The 13,537-nt window shown below is 44.5% G+C and overlaps 1 protein-coding gene across 6 annotated transcripts in view; it reads left to right on the top strand.

The window, feature by feature from the left end:
* Nucleotides 1-13,537, top strand: part of PTPN21 (protein tyrosine phosphatase non-receptor type 21) — a 75,310-nt gene that overhangs the window by 39,497 nt on the left and 22,276 nt on the right. For all 6 annotated transcript variants that reach the window (XM_078054080.1, XM_078054079.1, XM_078054075.1 and 3 more), the window contains exons 5-10: nucleotides 114-181; nucleotides 967-1,037; nucleotides 2,700-2,787; nucleotides 3,192-3,280; nucleotides 5,838-5,925; nucleotides 6,638-6,717. In XM_078054080.1, coding sequence (XP_077910206.1) covers nucleotides 114-181; nucleotides 967-1,037; nucleotides 2,700-2,787; nucleotides 3,192-3,280; nucleotides 5,838-5,925; nucleotides 6,638-6,717 — 484 coding nt within the window. The remainder of the gene's footprint in view (nucleotides 1-113; nucleotides 182-966; nucleotides 1,038-2,699; nucleotides 2,788-3,191; nucleotides 3,281-5,837; nucleotides 5,926-6,637; nucleotides 6,718-13,537) is intronic.

Here is a 13,537-nt window from a genome sequence, read left to right as displayed (position 1 = left end):
TTGACTTCTAAATCATAAGCATACCATCTATATACTGCATATTGAATTTAGTTGTGCATGTTTTCCTGTGCCAATTAAATATAATTGACGTGAATATTTGTCATTTTGTATAGCTGATTTTGGTGACTTTGATCAGTATGAGTCCCAGGACTTTCTTCAGAAATTTGCCTTGTTTCCTGTGGTAAGAACTTCTTTTGACATTGGGCTTTTTATAAATAGTTTATTTCCATATCCTTAATATCGCCTGAAATGAAGTCCATATGGTAGACTTACTAGGCTGGAAGAGTGTTAAAAAAATCAATTGCCTCTTATAAACAACTCAAGTGTAAATGCTTCCCTCGTTGTAGTCTCACTGGTCTGTGTAAACCCACAGAAAAGGAAGGGTGTGCAGTCCCTGGGCTGCAGCCAGAGAGATTTGTTTTGTGTTTGGGTCTGAGTCTAAGAGAGGGATTCACTTCCAACTTCTGAGCAACCACACAGAGGTTTTGCTTTTACCCGAAGGCTCAAAACCTCACAGTTACATGGGAGTGAGTTTGGCTTCTCAGTAGCAGTGTAAAAAGTAGAGGGCAAAAGGACAGCGCTGTCTGCATTTTAAAGTCACTACGGATGTGATTGACAGGAAAACCGCATTGGAACAACGAAGAGAGCTGGTACGATGCTCTTCTGAGTGTCTACACAGCCAGCCGGGCAGTGCCCAAGATGTGCTGGGCTCGGAACTGGCTGATGGTAACTGGCGTTACCGACCTGACATAACTCAGCTGGAACTTTCTCTGGGATGAACTGAGAAGGCAGGGCAGGTGTTTTGGTTCCTGAGCAGAAGCTACTTCATTCCTTAGCAAGATCATGATCACATACTTAAACAAATCTCCCACATACCGATACTAGTCCGCATTTTGCCCGAGAGTGCTAAGAGCCACTAACAGTCAGTGGCTTGTTTCCATACTTACTGCAGTGTGTTTTCTTCAGGGGTGGTTACAAGATGAAAAAGTATTGGAAGAAGCAACCCAGAAAGTGGCCTTACTGCATCAGAAATACAGGTAACACTAAGAGAGAAGAAATGGCAAGAGTACGGAAGCAAAGCCGGTTTGACTGTGAACCGTGTATGGACACAGTGACACTTGCGCTTTACCGCTGCCGTCGCTGGGACTGCGACTGCAGGTCGCCAGCAGCGTGGCGCACTCATGGTGCTCCAGGGGCTGCTCTGGGCACTTCCCCTATCAGCTCACTGAGTAGCCATGTTTACCAGTGAGGAAGCGGAGAGAAGTGGAAGCCGCCGGTTGGGGAAGGGCGCCACTTCTCCACTCCTCTCTTAAAGGTTTTGGTGGTAACGTACGTAGGCCGTGTGGGTTAATGCAAGAGCAGGGAGACTTGTTTTCTCTGACGGTGCAGCACGTATAGGGCCCCCCCCCCCATCGGTACACCTTTGGACGCTGCATCTCTGTCTTCTGGGGGAGTCTGTGCCAAGAGCCCCACGTGGTGCTTATTGCCCTGACCCCTGCTTCTGGGTCGGTGATGACTTTCTTTGGTAGTGCATCTGATGTGTCATCTGTAAGAAAAATCCTCCCCCAGAGAATGCTGGGTCTTCCTCTAAACCAAGTACCACACAGTTCCAAGTACTTTTGATGTCATTACGTTCTTATAACCACTCTTTAAGGTAAATGATATTCTCTTCTTACAGATTGGAAAAACCAAGCTCAAAAGGACTAAATCACTTGTCCACAGTTACCTGTGGTAGAGCTGGGATTTGAGCCCAGGTCTATCTGATTATATCCTTAAATAAATAAAATCTTTAAAAAAAAAAAAAGTTCAGTACTACTATTCTGTATGAGGCTGGATGCTGTGGCACGAAGATAAATAGAACACTTCCCTGCCATCAAAGAATGTATTCCCTGCTTTGGAGTCTAAAGGGCAGGCAGGACAACCCATTGGGATAGTAATTATAAACTAACAATGTGAGATGAGTGCAGTGGGGGAGGTGTGCATAGAATATGGTGGGTCTGCACAGAGCAGGGGCATCTGACTTACACTCAGAGCAATCACAGGACAACATAGGCCGACTCTTCGAGGATGTTAGGGATTGATCAGGTGCACGGGTGAATGACAGGTGTGCCAAGAAGAGGGATGAGCATGCGCAGAGGCCCAGAGGCATGAGGGAACATCATGGCTTGGTTGCAGTGTGGGCTGCCTTGTGGCTTTGGGGGAGCAGCAGAGGATGAGGCCAGGGAGGCGAGTCTCCATGCAGTTGAGCACCTTCTTTACCCGCACGGCCTTCCTACCCATCCTCGTAATTTACAGTCTTTTAACCCTTATTTCCTGCACCGGTCATTTGACATTTAGCACACGATGCTTAGTAATGCCTGATATTTTAGATAATGAGTGGTTACTGAACGGTTTAGAAAGAATTCCAGCTTTCAGTGAAGATTTTTTAGGGAGTTTTATTCCCCGTGTCCCTCTTGCCTGCCTGAAGTACAGGGAGAGGATCCTTATGACTAACCCTCAGGGTTTATAGCACAGTGCTGTGCGCGTAGTTGGTTTTCAGTCGATGTCGATGGGTTGGTATAACGAATTTCAGATGCTTCAGAACTTGAAATGTTTGTAAATGTCTAATGCCAAATTGATATGTAGCTTTTTAGAATAGCCTTTTGTTCTTTTTTTCCCTTTTTGGTTTGGTGATCAATCTCCCATCTCTTGGGTTGCAGAAGGCTCACCGCTCCTGATGCGGAAATGCTGTACATGCAGGAGGTAGAGAGAATGGATGGCTACGGAGAAGAGAGCTACCCTGCGAAGGTGAGCATGGCGCAGAGGCCGGGGTTCTCCAAATTAATGTCAGGAGCCCTGAGAGGACAGCGGGGAGGCCCAGGGATACCCTGCTGCGAAGAGGCGGGAGATGTGCGGAAGTCTGGAAACTTGAAAGCGGAGATCCTGTGACCAAAATTTCACAGTAAAACATTCCTGTTTTGCAGTTTGTTCTTTGAAATGCTCTTGAAGTCTAGTTCCTTAAGGAGCCCAACGCTTCCTATTTTCATACTTATTGACAAGGTGATTCCTTGATACTGTTCAGACTTTGCCCTCCAGTGTAGATCTTCTGAGCATCTTTTGTCTGGGAAACCAGCCCAGGGAGCTGGGTGTGGTTGTCACACCTTTCACGCACCTACTGCCGGACTGCTGCTTTCTGTGCTTTCTCCTTCCAGGACAGCCAAGGCGGTGACATATCCATTGGAGCATGTCTTGAAGGGATCTTTGTGAAACACAAGAATGGAAGGCCTCCTGTGATATTTAGGTACTTTTCTTACATCCTCCTGTGCACTTCCGGTGGCTCCTCCTGATGACAGTTTTTAGTACCTATACTAGTAATATGGCCCACAAATCTCTCCAGGGTCTCAGTAGGAAATGGAAGGATACCCTTCCTAGAATAAAATAACCCCCGACTACAGTGGTTCTTTCATGAGCCACTTTCTTTAAAACCAAATGTGTGGAAAATAATGCTTGTAATGATGGCTTGCTTATGAAATGCTTAAAAGTGTGTGACCTTTTTCTTGCCATATGGAGGCCATTCTTTGTTTTGATGTGAGTTTTTAATTTCAGCTCTAGCTTCTAGGACTGTCTCTTTGTTGAAAATCTGGGCCTTTCTCTGACTCTAGTTATGTACCAAAATTCCTAAAATCCCAAAGTCTAAGCAAATTTCTTTTTCTCTTTTCTTATCTTTTTTCTCTTCTCTTCTCTTCTTTTCCTTTCTTTCTTTTTGGTTAAGCAAAGTTCAGATACTTTTGTATAATGTTCATTTTTTTTTCCTGATTGTAAAAATGTGATACTAGTCATTTGTGGAAATCTTAGAATGTATGTAGTGAGAAAGAGAAAAAAGGAGGATCTATAGCAATATGCTAATAGTGGCCAACCCCAAACAATGAAATTTCAGGTGGTTTAAATTTCTGGGTTCCAAATTATATCTTTTTTTTTTTTTTTTCAAATTATATCTTAAAGATAGCAAATTGGACGATGTTGCTCAATCCCCGCCTTTTCATTCCTTAAAGTCCATACCCTAGAAAATCCAAAGTGTCATTTCATAGAAATATTTCCAATTTTACTCTGAGAGTCTATTTACTTTGATTCTATTCTTGATGAAAAATTAAAAGTTTATATTGTTTTTGTAGAGCAGTAAAACATACCATTTTTCGTTCTGGGTTCCTTTGTATTTACCATGTGCTTGTGCTGAGTGCTCTCTGTATGCTTTCTCATGTGATCTTCACAACTCTGAGCAGACGCTATGACCACCCTTTTCCACATGGGGTCACTGAGACTTGGAAAATTAAGTGATTTGCTTCAGGTCACCCAGTTACTAACTGGCATAACCAAGAACTCCAATTCTCCACTTCAAGTAGCTCTTAACCACTGTGTTAAATAGCTTCTTTTATGAAAAGGAATTTAATTCCCCACTCCTCAAGCCCTCTAAAAACCATCCTATTTCTTCTTGAGAACTGGTTTTTCCTTTGAAGATTTTTTTTTCTAAGCTGACATTTCTTCTTTATTTCTTTTGCTTCACTACTGCCTTTGGGGCTCTGAATTCTCCATGGCGATTATGACCATGGAGAGTGTACCTGGCTTGGGGAGCAGACACCCACTCCTAGACCATATTGCCCTGGGTTGGGCAGTACTCCTCCTTGGCAGTTGCTCTCATGGCCCTAAGCTGCTCATTTAAGTCTTCCCAACATGTGAGTTGGGGGACAGGAGGCAGAGAAGGATCTGGACTGCACCAGAAGGGCAGCACTGATGGTGGCCACAGGGCCACTTGAAAACTGGAGGCAACCAGCCAGCTTCTATCTCACTGGATAGGAATTTTTAAAATTGCTTTCTTCAATATGATGCTAATAACCTTTAGGTTTAACAATTAAACATTAAGTGGCACCTGGCTGGTTCAGTAGGTAGAGCATGCAACTCTTGATCTTGGGTTGTAAGTACGAGTCCCATGTTGGATATAGAGATTACTTAAAAATAAAATCTTAAAGAAAAAAAAACCACAATGAACATTGAATCACTGCAAATTAATTTTATTTATTTAAATAAATTTAAAATAAATAAATCTAATGTAATGGAGAAAGATAAAGAGGGGTAAAATTTTTCTTTCAGACCCATTTTTCCCCTTCATAAAATTATATAGTTATGTAATAAAATAAAATATTAATGTATAAAATCTAAACGTGGCCAAATACAGTTAGAAAATATAAGATAGGAGTTTGAATCCTAGTGAACTCATCCAGAGTCGTTCACTCTTTGGGTTCCTGGCATTTGAACTTACTCTTCACCCTGAAGCTTTTCGGAGCCCCCGTCCTCCACCTTTGTGCCTCCCTTTTGCCTTGTATACCTGCAAAACTTAATGATATTGCTTGCCTCTCTCTTCTCTCTCACCCACCCTCCAACTGTGTCCCTTTGAGGGAAGCACTGTACTGTGCCTCACTGATCTTGGTATCCTGGGAACCTAACACAGTTTCTGGCACTGCTAATAATGGGTGCCCTTGAAGATGTTTGTTAAATGAATGAAGGAGGCATTGACAGCCAGCTAAGATAGGGACCTTTGATCCAACTAATCTGGCAAATGAGGATAAAGAGATCTTACATTTTTAAGTACTCTTTGCCTTCACTTAGTCTACGTGCATTTACTTTTTGCGACTAGCTATTGTCACTTCAGTGAGAAGATGCATGTCAGCTGATTAAAACAACTGTTTTCTCTCTAAAATGATTAACAAATGTTAACTTGATACCTCAAGCTTGAGAAGGAAAAATCATATGTTCTATCCTCTAGATAGAACTCACATTGCTGTTTTCTATTTGTTGTTCTTTAGGTGGCATGATATTGCTAACATGTCCCACAATAAGTCCTTCTTTGCATTAGAGCTGGCCAATAAAGAGGAGACCATCCAGTTTCAAACTGTGAGTAAACATTAGGAATCTGCATGGAATGTTCTTCCTAAAAGTTAACAAGTTAGCATTTCTGTGTGCGTGTTGGGGGAGGGAGGTGGCATTAAAATTGTAATACTTAATCCTTATATAAAACGTAAAATTTTATTACATTTTGCTTAATAGCCCTTGGCAAAAAGTAGTTGCTCAGTAAATGCTGTTGAATGAATGAGTCCTTGGATAAATACTATGTGGTATGATGATTTTTAAATTAAACTAAAGGGACTAAATAGGGCAGAAAGTAAGTACTAATATCTTAATTTCCATTGCTAAGGGAAGGGCTCTGTAGAAATACTATTTCACAGTTACTCACTTTTGCTCTCTTGATAAAGGCAATATTAACTCACTGACTGAAACGTTTTGTTTCAAATTGTCTTTGCCTATCTTTGTCAAAATAAAAGTTGATATTTTCATAATTTTAAAATCTCTACATCACTTTGAAACAGTTCCGTGTAAGAGTCACAACCTTAGAATAGTGTTTTTTGTTTTTGTTTTTGTCTTCATAATTTAAATCCTAATTATGGCATTCATGTGATAGGCACAGCATTAGAAAATGAAAGAATCGCAGTGTGTTAAAAGTGACTTTGATGTAATATATCCCCCAATTATGTCTTGTCCTTAGACAAACTCTGCATCGAGTTGTAAATGTGTTTTCATTTACTTTGTGCAATATTTCATTTGCTAGGAAGACATGGAAACCGCAAAGTACGTGTGGAGACTCTGTGTTGCACGACACAAATTCTACAGACTGAATCAGTGCAGCCTGTGAGTATAGCCTGTTCATGGAAATGGTAGAGAATAATGAGGTTAGACATTTTTATCTTGAGCTGTATGGTAACCTCTAGAAAGGCAAATTTTGTAGAAAAGAACAGTTTTATGACATTACTAACACAAACTCTTTGCTTTTTCATGTTAAAATCTCAAAAATATTTTCATTTTACCTTCAGAACAACTTCTAATAACTACAGATATATGCCTCTAAGATTTTCTTTGCCTATTTACTAAAATCATTAACTCTTGAAAGTTAAAAAGAGAATGTTCTTTTTTAATCAGCCATCTTGAGTAATTAAAGATTATTCAGCTTGTCAAGCCGTTTGAAGCATTTATACCTTTTCTTCCTAATGTACATTGTTCTTGGTCCCCATGGGTTTCCCGCCTTGTGCTGGATCATTCCCATCAGCATACGGACATGCTGTAATAAAATTGCCCATCTCGAAACACTTGTCCTTCACTCCACACGCCATCCAGCCAGGGCTCCATTATCTCCGCTCTCCTCTAGGGCACGTTTCTGCATAGGAGTCGTATATGCTTGCTTTCTCTCCTCCCTCCCACCCTGCGTCCCCTAGCTGTCACACACACACACCTCTGGCCACCTCTCCCTCCCTGCACCCTGCTGCTCGTCATCTGCCAGGACCCCACCGTCCTGCTTTTCCTCTTTCTAGGCTGTTTCTTCTCAGTCAGCTTTGCTGGTTTAATCCTCAGACCTCTTCCGCGCCTTCCTCATTCACATTGATTCAGGTTTACAAATAGTGCATCCGGTTTTATTTCTAGCTCAGTCTTCTCCCTGAGCACAGCCGACTGCCTATTGACATCTCCATTTGGGGACCTAAGAGGCATCTCAGATGTGATATGTCGAAACCCAAACTTGATGCTCTCTTCCTTTGCCTGCCCCCAAATCTGCTTCTTCCCTGTTCTTTCCCATTCCATAAATGGCAGCACTCCATATTCACACAGTTGCCCAGGCCCCAGGCCTACTTAATTCCATTTTGATTCCTGTTTCTTTCATCCCACATCCAATTCATCAGCAAGCTCTGCCTTCGAAATGTATCTGAAATCTGACCACTTTTACCACCTCATCTGCTAACAACCTCATGCCAAGCCGCCAGTGTTTCTCAGCTGTAGGATGGCGGGAGCCTTTTGACGCTCTCCCTATGTCCGCGCCTGCCCTGCCTATACCTTGCTTTCCATATGTCAGCCAGACTGGTCTTAGTTGAATATGGGTCAGATCCTCTAGCCCTTAAAACCCTGCACTGGCATTTCATCATGCTTAAAAGTACAAAAAAAAAAAAAACATGTACAAGACCATCCGAGATCTGGTCCTTGCCTGGTTCCCACCTTGTTTCCTTTATACCCTCCTCCTGCTCACCCTGTCCCAGCCACGCTAAGATCCTTTCTGGTCTGTGAACATGTTCTGCCCTCAGGGACGCTGTGCTTGCCCCTTCCTCGGCCTGAAATGCTCTTCCTTCCCATGCCTCATTCTCCCACTGCATCCGTTGTCTGATCAGAGGTACCCTGGCTGCCTTGGCTACTCCCTCCCTGCCCACTGCCTGTCTCTCTTTATCCCCTTGCCCTGATTTATTCTTTTTCATAGGACTTGGCCCCACCGACTTTGTGTATTTGTTTGCTTACTTGTTTATTGCCTCCATCTCTTCTCAGCAGGTAGGCACCACAGCAATGCAAAGGGCAGACACTGGTTAACTCCTGTGTTCCTGGTGCCGAGCAAGGGGCTGGGCTGCAGTAGGCCTTCTGAATTTGTTGAAGGAACGCATGTTAAGAGGTCTGATTGGGGATGTCCGTGGTGCTGTAGGAGCCCTTAGGAGAAGGGTTCCTAACCCAGAACTGCCATGCCAGGAAAGGCTTCTGCACTGAGACTTGGAAGTCTTGCGGTCCATCCCCACAACCTTCTTTTAAGCTGTTCTCTCTCCTCTGGCCCACTGCAGCTGCCTCCCATCTGGCTCCCCTGCCCCATCTCACCTGGCTCCAGCCAGTTTTCTGGATGGATGAGCAAAAGATGTAGCACTTTACCCAAAGTGATAGCTCAGAACGACATTTGAGCCTGTGCCTTTCCGCACCCTTCTTAGCTACGGCATGAAGTGCAGGACTCCTGTGATCCTCCTCTGGGCTCATCTGCCCAGCTGACCCTTGATCCTGGCCCCAGAGCCCATAGTCCTCACAACGCTGAAGCCTCCCACAGCCCCAGGCTTTGCTGGAATGCTTTCTCTCCCCATCTCTGGCAGGCTCTTCGTTGTTTGTCCTGATCCAGTTTAAGTGTGGCCGTCCTGGAGGCCACCACACATTTAGTTTGCTTCGTCCTTGGTACCATTCTCAAAGTACTGGTTGTTTCCTACCACTTGCATAACAATGATTCTGATTCGGTAGATACTTTCTCTGTGCCAAGCATTATGCGGAGAGTTTTTATCTCCTTTCATCTTTACAGTACCCCGGTTCGGTACAATTCCTACTGCCCTTTTGTAGATGAAGGTGCGGGGACATAGAGGCCTGCAGTGTCGTGGTCCTGCCGTACAGCCAGCGCTTCCCCCACCCCGCCCCCAGGCTGGGACTCTGGCATGGTTTGGACCTGCTGTCCTATGGGAACCTGGCTTTTCCGGCTTGTCTGCTAGCGCCCCAGTGGCCGACGGGCCACCTGGCACCCAAGGCTTAGTGAATGGTGGAAGCCTGAGTGAGACGGTGATGGGCGTCAGAGGGGAGAAGAAAGAGCTCGTTTGCTCCTTGTTGATTTCCTTTTACCACTGATTGTAAATTGGAAAAAAAAATCTGAAGAGGACATTTTCCCTTCAGGCCAAGAAGGAAGAGGAAAGTCTATGGAAGTGCTTTCTATTTTTTTATAGGTACCCCAAAGTGTGAAATAAAACTTGTTAGGAATAACCGTGCAAAGGGCAGACCCATCTTTGGGACTCATGAAAGAAAAGGAAGTGACCGGGGTGACCCTACAGGAGAACCAGCCAATGATTAGCCCGTAGGTCCCAGTCCTCCTCTCCCCTCTGAGTAACACCCCCCCACCCCCAACCATGCTTTTCTCTGAGTCCACTGCTGGTCTGCCGATGGGATTTGAGAAAGCGCTAACTGACCTGAGGGGGAGGAGGAGCCCTGCTTTCTTTGTGGATATGGGAAGCCTTCTCTGCTGGCTGCGCTGAGCTCGCAGGTCTGAGCGTGTCTGTGTGAGAACATGCTTCCCCTGGTGGCCAGATTCAGTGGTGCTAGGAGTCCAGGCCAGTCACATTTGGGGCTCTCCTGGGCTGGCCTGGTTACCTGAGCACATGTGACATTATTTTTATGTGGAAGCAGTGTTCTGAGATTCAGGGAGTAGATATGCACTCTGGAGGAGCACAGCCTTTTCATAAGTTTGAGGGTCTTCATAGCGTGGAACCCTTATGACCTCAGTTATCCCTCTTCTGGAAAATAATGGAGAATCAAAGCAATCATTTTGAATAGACTGCAAAACATCATCTCTTTCCAGTAGGCATCCATATTGGCTGGTGGTTAATGCCTTTTTTTTTTAAAGATTTTATTTATTTATTTGAGAGACAGACAGACCATGAGCAGGGGCAGAAGCAGAGGGAGAAAGAGAGAGGGAGAAGCAGGCTTCCCACTGAGCAGGAAGCCCGATGAGGGGCTCGATCCCAGGACCCTGGGATCATGACCTGAGCTGAAGGCAGACGCTTAACGACTGAGCGAGCCACCCAGGCGCCCCAATGCCTTTTTTTTTAAGGAGTTTTTTTTTTTGGCAAATTACCACCTACTAATGATTTTAAAGTTCAGATGGAAAAAAAATCAGTTCTGTTGTAGAAATCTAAGCTTTGTAATATTACTGTTTCTTGCTATATAGGAATAAAACTACATTATTATGGTCTTCAGTTGCATATGTCTATATAAAGAAAACCCAGGGGGCACCTGGGTGGCTGCCAGTTAAGCGGCTGACTAAACTCAGGTCATGATCTCAGAGTCCTGGGATTGAGCCCCACTTGGCCCCATGTGTTCAGCGGGGAGTCTGCTTTTCTCCCTCTCCCTCTGCCTCCCCCCGCCGCCCTCGCTTCTGCTCTCTCTCTCTCTCAAATAAATAAAATCTTAAAAAAAAAAAGAAAACACGAGAGTTTCAAAAGTGAAATAGTTAGTTTTAAAGGGCTATTTTCTACGTTTTGTTTTTAATCTGTACATCCCGTAGATTAAGAAGTCCATATCCATGAGCTATTCCTGTGTAATTATTTATGATGGAGGACACCTGCTGCATTCTGTGGGAAACTGATTTATTTCACCATTAGCACTTGTTCTCGGGTGAAGTAAATGAATTCTTAGCTTTTAATGTTTTGATGGGTGATAAAACTAAAAATAGCTTTAAATTTTATGGTCATTTTTTTTTTAAGGCTCTCAACCTAGACTGTTCAGTCACATTTAATACAATGATCCTAGAGTATTGGTAGATTTGTTCTCACTGTCCAGATGGGTCATTTTACAGTGTGATGGGCATTTAATGGAACTGTAGCAGGCCTGAAATTGGACAGTGGATTCTGGACGACTGGGTCAGCCTGGGGCACCTGGTGGCTCAGGGAGATGGTTCTACTTGTATAGAAGGAGGACTTTGCTCTTAAAAGTGTCCCCTCCCCCACCCCTCAGTCCTGTTACGTAATTCAGTGGTGTTTCGGATGGCCTTGTGCGACTCACCCAAACTTGACCCAGATGACTATATTTTAGATTTTATAAAATGACACGACCCATCATAAATCTTGCCACCTCCCTCCACTTTTAAACAAGGTACTCTAGTGCGCGCGCTGCCGAGGCGAGCGCTAGACAAGGTGCTCTAGTGCGCGCGCTGCCGAAGCGAGCGCTAAACAAGATCTCCAAGTAACAAGTCATCTTTTTATGTCACCCAAGCCTTAAAAATGTGAGAAGAAGAATGTTAATATTCCTTTAGGGTTAGCTTAGGAATTACAGGAGATAAGGTCAGTCTGTTTCGTCAGATAACTTCTTCCAAACCCCAGAATTGGTCCTGCTGTAATCAGCCTCTCTAATTTACATAAGAAAAAGACTGGGAGAGAAACAGAATCTTGGTGAGGACGGTATTCGGTATTCCCCGAATCTGCAGAGCCATGTGATCAAGGTTGCAAGGGACTTTATCTAGAGGGAGAGCTGAATTTCCGTCACCAGCAGGTGAGAGGGCTGGTGTGCGCCCACTTGTGTTGTGGAGACTCTGACCAGAACACTGACTGGAGAAGGCCCTTCCTGGAAGGGGATGGGGCTTCCCCTTCTTCTAGGCCCACTGTAGGGTTTAAAGAGACCAGAGGAGGGGTGCCTGAGTGGCTCAATCAGTTGAGCATCTGGCTCGCAATTTCGGCTCAGGTCATGAGCTCAGAGTGCTGGGATGGAGCCCCGTGTTGGGGGGGGGGTCCCCGCTCAGTGGGGAGTCTGCTTGTCTCCCTCTGCCCCTCCCCCAACCACTCTCTCCCTCATACTCTCTCTAAAATAAATAAATAAATCTTTAAAAAAAAAAAATACAGGGACTGGAGGAGGCCTGGAAGGAGATAGAGTAGCCCTGTCCCATCAGAGAAGGTCATTGAGACCGACGTTTTCTAGGTATTTCCACCATCCAACACATTTTTTGTTCATCAAAATCTCCTCTTCACTAGCTATAAATCTATGAGAAAAGAAGCCCACAAAGCAAAATTGAAACAACTCTTAGAAATAGCTTCACTGTAAATGCTCAGTAATTAGCATCTGCTTCCGTCCTCACTCACTGTGTCACTTGTTTGCTCAACAAACATTTGGGGCTTCTTTGTGTGCCGGGCACCAGTGATACCATTATGTCCTTTTGCCCCCATGGAGCTTACAGATCATCCGGGGCCAGGGAAGGGGTCAGCAAATAATGGACTGTTAGGAGCCTGTGCTCGGTAATCCGACAGACAGGCCTGATTCCAGTGCCGGTTCTGCTACTTCCTGGTCATGTGACCAAGAGCAGTTTCCTTAACCTACCTATCAGTTTCCTCCTCTGTAAAATCAGGAGAGTAACTGGCATCCCTTCTGGTGTTGGGGTTCAGATTCCATGAGATAATCATGTTCTGTCCTTAGCACTGTTTCAGTAGAAGTCATACTTATTTTACTGGGGCTAGCAGCCTTTACTCCTTTTGTCTTCTCCAAGGAACACATTCCAGTGATTTTGTTCCTAAGAGTTCTTCAGCTGTCTCGTTTTTAGCAGCACCCGTCAACATAGTAACTGCCCAGAAAGTCTGGAAAACACCCACCAGCAGTTAGACCATTTGGTCTTGTCTGCTAGGATTAGACTAGCTGGTCTCCCTGTAAGCTGCAGTTACAAGAACAGCGGCAGGAAGAAGGAGGAGGTGGGTATTAGAACCGATGGCGAGGCTGCCTAGTGGAGCCATCTGGCAGGAGAAAGACGTGTTAGTTTGTTTGTGTTTAGTAAGAAGTCGCCTCTGCAGTGGACAGTGTCGCCCCCGCACTGGGTGCTGCCGAAATAGATAGTGCATGTGGGAGTTACTGCCTCTGCTTCTAAGCTCTGCATTTTTGGATTCTGTGTTTGACACATTTAAGTTTATTTTTGCCCCAGGCTGGGCAAGTCTGGACATGTTGGAGTATTACTCTGTGGCAGCCCTTCCTTCTCATTTCTGAATTTTGAATATATAGTACCTTATTTTTTATTTTTAGAGAGAGAGAGCACACATGCGAGCACAAGGCAGGGAAGCTTAGAGGGTGGAGGAGAGACTCTTAAGCAGGCTCCCCGCCCAGTGCAGAGCCCAATGCGGGGCTCGATCTCACAATCCTGATATCATGACCT

Source organism: Halichoerus grypus, chromosome 8 (genome assembly GCF_964656455.1).
Source record: "Halichoerus grypus chromosome 8, mHalGry1.hap1.1, whole genome shotgun sequence".
NCBI lineage: Eukaryota > Metazoa > Chordata > Mammalia > Carnivora > Phocidae > Halichoerus > Halichoerus grypus.
The sequence above is the reverse complement of the archived record's forward strand: the minus strand, read 5'-3'. Positions and strand labels throughout refer to the sequence as shown.